The sequence below is a fragment of the Miniopterus schreibersii genome, assembly GCF_964146895.1.
Source record: "Miniopterus schreibersii genome assembly, chromosome: 5".
Classification (NCBI taxonomy): Eukaryota; Metazoa; Chordata; class Mammalia; order Chiroptera; family Miniopteridae; genus Miniopterus; species Miniopterus schreibersii.
In genome coordinates this window covers 82,894,819-82,901,231 of record NC_138106.1, presented here as the reverse complement: position 1 = coordinate 82,901,231, position 6,413 = coordinate 82,894,819, and the positions used below count along the sequence as shown (strand labels likewise).

At 49.0% G+C, this 6,413-nt stretch overlaps 1 protein-coding gene across 2 annotated transcripts; it reads right to left on the bottom strand.

Moving 5' to 3' along the window:
* PFN2 (profilin 2) lies at positions 1 to 5,993 on the bottom strand. Of its 2 annotated transcripts, none has more exons than XM_081138236.1 (3): positions 5,561 to 5,993; positions 3,401 to 3,593; positions 1 to 1,681 (listed from the first exon to the last, which is right to left on the bottom strand). In XM_081138236.1, the coding sequence occupies exons 1-3, from the start codon at positions 5,690 to 5,692 to the stop codon at positions 1,584 to 1,586; spliced, it is 423 nt and encodes a 140-aa protein (XP_080994362.1). In that variant the 5' UTR covers positions 5,693 to 5,993; the 3' UTR covers positions 1 to 1,583. The 2 variants fall into 2 exon arrangements, with proteins under 2 accessions (XP_080994362.1, XP_080994363.1); XM_081138237.1 differs by having other exon boundaries at positions 1 to 1,362; positions 5,561 to 5,987.
* Positions 5,994 to 6,413: the final 420 nt, after the last annotated feature.

Here is a 6,413-nt window from a genome sequence, read left to right as displayed (position 1 = left end):
TATTTGGTTGGAATAAATTTATTTCATCTGTCTGTAAACAAGGTGTTTAATAGTTATGGCATTTTTTTAAATGCATATTAAATCAGATGAGTTAGACTGTATCCCAGATGTAACAAAGTGCAGGGAAAGAAATGGACAAATCAGCAACAAGATTTGTTTTTAAATCTGTACATTATCCACAAGGCCCAAACAATAGAAGCAAATACTAGAATGTCCCTAACGTAGTGCCATTCAAAAGAAACCTTTTATAGGTCAGTTAAAATCCATCTCACAATAGCAACAGTTCATTTTAACAATAGTATGGCACAGAATACATATGAAAAAAATTCATCACAAGACAGCCAAGTCCACAATAATGCAACTTCATATAAAAACTTAAGCTGCAAATAAAAATTGGTCCTATGAAGAACAAACTGGACACACTCCAGATGGTTATGTTGGGACACCTAATGTCCATAATGGCAGCCTTTTACAATTTTACTAAAGAGTAGAGCTGGTGTGCAAAGAAAAAGATAGGAACAGAAGTCTGAGCTATTGCAATGATGGAATGTCCCCGGGGAGGCAATCAGTATGGTTACTGTGAGGTCATGGGAGGAAGTGCCTTTTGCTCTTGTTTTGCAGTTGCACTCTTCGTATGTCCTGTAGACACTATGAAAAAAGGTTTGTCTACTCAAGTGCAACAACAATACTAAAAGCAAACTATTGCAGCTCTCAATAGCTCATCAACAAAAGGGATTGTTAATTGGTTAAATAAACCAGGCACTGCATAAAATAAGGAGGAAGCAAATGAAATACTTCCTGTGCGAAGGGAGGTGTGAGAAAAGAGGAGTGAAGGAAAGATGCATGCATGTTCTCCACCCAACCATGCGCTACAAAAGGAAGACTAAATGAGCTAAGTAAATGCTCAAAGTGCTGAAAAGACACTGATCAAATTAGAGATTGTACACCGGCACCTTGCTTATATTAACGTATTTTAGTAATCAATATCCCATTAATTGCTAAAACATAGTGATGCCCAACTTGGCATGCCCCCTCCCCCCCCAATTTCAAGGTATCATGCAAATCATTATTGTGCTGCAATTATGTTGCCAGATAAGGGTTGATTACATACAGCGGTTAACATACAAATGATCCATTGGGCAAATAGGAATCATGACATTAGAAAAGAGGTAAAGAAAAATTAGCTACCATATAGTCTGGTAGCACTGTGACCATAATTGGGGTGGTGATGAAGACAGTTGCTAGGTAGATGGGGAGAGGCTGCTTACACATCAGACCTCCTCAGGTATAAAGCGAGTTCATATGCTTTCTTGTTAAGTGTGCCTCCGTGGACACCTTCCTTTCCCATGACTATAACCAATGCTGGAGTACACAAGGAAACAAAACAAAGTGAACAGAATTATTTAAGGGGGAGGGCAGAAAGAAAGATACCTTTCCCCACCAACAGAGGGATACAAAGGAGACACAGGTTCATACCCCATCACCCTGCATTGCTAATAAAATTTCCAGAATTAAGACTCAAGCTTACAGCTAGGAAAGTTTAAGAGCAATTTTCCCCTAATACTTAACAGTCTGCCTAGCAGCTAGAACCCAGAGTCTCTCAAGTATTTTGCCATTGAGTATGCCTTCTTATTCAATCCGCCTCCATGGACCCCTTCTTTTCCCATTACAAAGACCAAGACTGAAAGAGAAAGAAGAAAAGTGTTTCAAAAGAAGTGTTAATCAAGAAAGTCACATAAGTTTTAGCAGACAGAACCCCGATTAATAAGGTAACATTAAGTTAGTTTTCCATGAACTGTCAAGCACTGAAGTCAACTAGGTCTCCAAAAAGGACAACTTTCAAACTAGTTATATGCTAAAAACTATTAACTGCATTTTACAAGTCCAATCAATGCAGCTGCAGGATCTATAAAAATATACTAGCTAGGGGAAAAAACTGTGATCATTTATCTTCCATTCTAGGGCAAAAAACTGGTTAGTATGACAAATGCATATTAGACTGTCCCCAAAAAAACGCAGGTGATTATTTTACAAAATTCTCCCAATTTAACAGGCTTGATTAAGTACAAACTATTAAGTTTTACCAGTGAAGCTAAATGTGGGTCTAGTACCACCTCCAGAGGAAAACCAAGATCACATTTTCAATAGCATTTTCAGTCCTAGTCAGAACAGGTGAAATTAAAGGTACCCAAGGCTTATGCTTACTGCTCTGGCTTTGTTTTTCATTAAGTCTAAAATCCTGAAATAGATTTATTATTTCCAACAGGTTCTTCTATGATGAGATTCAAAGGTCTACCCCCAAAATATATGTATGTCAGATTTTACACTCACAGCCACTAGATGTCAGCAGTGCTGTATGGTTGAAAATCTTCATGTGGTTTTATGCCACCTGGTTGATGGCTTTTTAACATTTATATGAGCTCAGCTAATATTTAAAGAGATTTGTCTATTCTTTCAGTCACCTAACTTTCCTATAGAGAAAGAGTCATAAGCATCAACTCACATCAGAATAAGAGTAACCTTTAGGACAATCAGAGGGAGTTGGTAGGACTCTTACAGTAAATTACAGCTCAGAGGAGCTTCCAATTCCTTCACATGGTACATTTGGTCTTATAAGTGCCAAGTCCACTGTATGAGACTACACAAGCCCTCTTTATTTACAAAGTATTTACACAGGTTAAATATACTTTGTAAATTAACTAGATGTCATAATAAACTTCAATTTTGAAAGTTCTGAAAAAGTAGTGAGACTTAACTGCAGTAAGATTTTCTGCAATGTTGACAACAGTCAGGAAACACAAGAATTTCTGGATCAAATATATAAATGAAATACAATTTCCTACTTCTCATATCTAAATGACACGTAATTTTTGAAGATACTTTAGTAAAGGGACAACTTACTCCAAAACCCTTATACTATTTCTTTCTTCCCTGCAGTGTTTCTAATAGAAAAATGAGTCAATGTTAACGTTCCCATTTTTATGCTGAGCAATGATTGATTAAAATGTAGGCAAGAAGAGGAGATTCAAAGGTCAAAGACTCAAAGGGACTAAGGTTACCTATCTGAGTGATCTAACAATCTGGATACACTGTAAGATTGTCACTGGACATGTCAAGCAGTTTAAGAGACAAACTTAGATTTTCAGTTTATTAAAGCTGAAACTAGAGAGCTGGAATGATATTCTACTTCAAAATAAAGTCAGGACCTCAGAGAGTAGGCTGTAGACGCAGCTGCTGTACAGTGAGTGAATTTAAAGCAGTGCCTCCCTTCAGTGCAGTGCAGTTCACAAAAACCACCTTAATAGCCATTATGGACTAACACTTTTACTCAAAATGTTAAAGAAACTGCTTAATAAGTCGTAATGTGGCATGCAACTTTTAACAAGATTGCCCTGCTTACCTCTGCCAGCTCTGCCCACTGCAACGTTGTATGTCGGCTCCCCACCTTGACTCTTTGTCCGGATGTCCATTGTGCAGTCACCATCCACGTACAGACTGTCTCTGATCACTGAGCACTTCTTGGCGCCAAGAGTCAAACCGTTGGTAAAGAAACCTTCCCGGTCTTTTCCTACAATCATATCTATTTCTACTGGCTGTCCCCCGCAAAAAAGGAAAAAAGAAATGAAGTTATAGTTAATTCCTTTCAGGCCTCAATATAACAGGAAAGACTTTGCGCCAAGTTTTTACTATCAGTACGAGACACCCACATTTCACTAATGTAAAATCAAGTTTTAGTCTTTTCTAAAGAATAGCTTAATCCTACGTGATTACATGTTTTACACTGATTAGATTTCACAGTTCACAGTGTAGTCTGCTAACTAAAGACCAGTCTATGAAAAGACTCTCGATTCACCTATAAACTTTCAGGGACAGCTTGTCTATCACACCCAGTCCCATTGAATCAAATTTAAAGTTGCTTGAAAGTCTCCTGAAATAAAGCCCATGCTTATGGCAGGTCTGTGCACTTCTCTGCTTCAAATAGCTTGACATCTCCCCCACAAGAAATGACTTCAAATCCTGGACCTCAGCACATTCCCAAATTCGTATTTCCCTCCTACTTTTCTAGGCACGACTCCTTTTTCCCCCCAACTTCTCTGCCCTCCCACCTCAGTAATCAGTTTTCATTCTGGCAAATGCCAAGAGGATTTGGTAGGTAGCACTGCAGGAGGCGATGGTAAAACAACAAAACAAAAACACAACACACACACACACAGAACATGGAGGGGGGTTTGGAAAGAAACTGAGGCAGCCAGCAGAGCCGGCAAGGAGCAGCAGCGCCTTCCCACACTCCGCGAGCTGGAAGGCGTCGCCCCCAGAACTGCAGAGTCATCGCAGGCCCGGCCGTCGCCGCGCTCGCCCCGCGGTCCTCCCGCCCGGCGGCGGGAACCGCACCGCACCGAGCGCGCCGCAGGGAAAGTTGATCACCAGACGCCACTTCTCCGTAAGAACCGAGTCCACTGCGGCTACGGGGGCCTTACACTAGCGCCACGGACTGAGCTCTGCACAGTCACATCTCAAACCACGCTAAGTAGTACAAGGAGAATTAGCAGCACCCCAAACGGGGCGCGAATTTTAGCGTTTGGTGGGAAGGGTGCGTGAGGCTGAGAGATGAAGGGAATGGCTTTAAATTCGATACAATTGTCATAATTTTAGAAAGAACCTTGTGCAGAAGAGGCAAAACAATAAAGCAGCATCGGGGGCTTAGCGACAATTATTTCCTACCCATGTGGCCACCAAGTCAAAACCATCAAGTCACAAAATCAGACACTGGGAAGAATAAATCTGCATTAGCTCCTTACTACCATTACGAAAGGGGGAGGGACTTGGGAGAAGTGAAGTGTCCCCTTGGTGTTGGCAGGTTACTGAAAACCCCATAAAAGCACCCCTTTTTTAGAGCTATGCTGCGTAATCGGGGATAACGGTATATCGATGACTCTCCATAGGAGGAGGAGAGAAATCAATGGCAGTTCGCCATCTTGGAGAATTAAAAAAAAAAAAAAAATCCTATAGAGCCAGGGCTGGAGTCGGGATTCACGAATCCACCTACGCCGTCGGCGTGCATTTCTCACAAGCCCCAGAGGCCTGGACACCGGCAAACCCACGCGAAGTCGCGGCGGGGATCCCGGGGGCCGGGCGGCCGCCTCCCACAGCCCGCGGCGCGAGGGCGCGCTGTCCGCGGGCCCGGGGGCCGCCGAAGACCCCCGCCGGGCCCGAGCCCCAGGCCCCGCTCCCACCCGGCCGCGCACAGCCAAGCTCCCGGCTCGCAGGGCACCCGGGAGTCGCTCGCGGGGGAAAGGCGCTCCCGGCCCGGCCGGCGCGCCCCTCCCCCGCTCCGCCAGCCCGCCGGGAACGCGGGAGCCGGCCGCCGCCCCCGCCTGTCAGCGCCGCCCCGGGCGAGGGGGGCCCGGGCCGCGGCCTCCGCCAGCCCGGCAGCCGCATCCTCGGCGCCGCCGCCTCGCACACCTGCCGGCGCGGGCCGCGCGCCCCGAGCCCCGCCGCGGCGCCCCGCGGCCGGCCGGCGCCTCGGCTCCGGGACGGGAACCGCGCCGCCGGTGCTCACCGTGATGCTCTGGAAGACGCCCCCGGCCGTGGCTGCCCACACGTATTTGGCGTCGCAGTAGCCGACAATGGCGGCCTCCTGGCAGCAGCCATCGCACATCAGGTTATCCACGTAGCTCTGCCAACCGGCCATCTTCGAGCCCTTCGCACTGCAGCGGGGACGGCGAGGAGCAGCAGGCGCAGCGGCGGCGGCGGCGGCGGGCGGCGGCGCGGGGAGGCGGGGCGGGGGCGGGGAGGAGGCGGCTCTGCGCAGGCACCGACCGCCCCCCTCCCCGGGGAGCCGCGGCGGGAGGACGCGCGGACGGCGGCGAGGGAGCAGCGGCGAGCGCGCCGCCCGGTGCCCGCCCGCGCCGCGGGGCTGCCTAACCGCGCCGGGGGCTGAGGGGCGGCTGTGCCGGCGGCGGCTCCTCACGCGGGGCCCGCTGCTCCGCCGCCGCGGTGGCCGTGCGCGCGTGCGTGCGATCCTTCCGCGGCGCCCGACTCGGAGGGTCCCGGGCAGGGAGCGGGAGACTGAGGCGGGGGCGCGGAGGGATACGGCTCGGGGACAATCACTGCCGCCACGTGCCGAGGGCCAGGTACCGGGCGAGCGGTCGCGGGGGCTGCCCAGTCTCGGACCCGGGCCCGCCGAGCGGGCGTCTCCCTTGTGGCCTTAGACGCCCGGGGGAGCGCGGCGCCGGGACGCTCGGAGTCCCCGCGGCCGTGCGGTGATGCGCCTCCTGCGGCCGGTGCCCGGGATGCGCCGCGGACTCGCGAGCCTCGGTGTCGGGTTGCAGAGTTGCCCTGGTGACGGGATGCGGAGCGTTTCCTCCCGTGTGGTGGGGGTGGCTGGTGACCGAGCGGCCCGCGTTCGTCTC

Excerpts from the sequence above, each read along its gene's own strand:
- PFN2 (XM_081138236.1), bottom strand. The coding sequence starts at position 5,692 with ATGGCCGGTTGGCAGAGCTACGTGGATAACCTGATGTGCGATGGCTGC. Across the intron at positions 3,594-5,560 it reads GCGTCTTCCAGAGCATCACG|CCAGTAGAAATAGATATGAT; the intron begins GTGAGCACCGGC and ends TGCGGGGGACAG. Across the intron at positions 1,682-3,400 it reads AGTGGGCAGAGCTGGCAGAG|TCTTGGTCTTTGTAATGGGA; the intron begins GTAAGCAGGGCA and ends TTTCTCTTTCAG.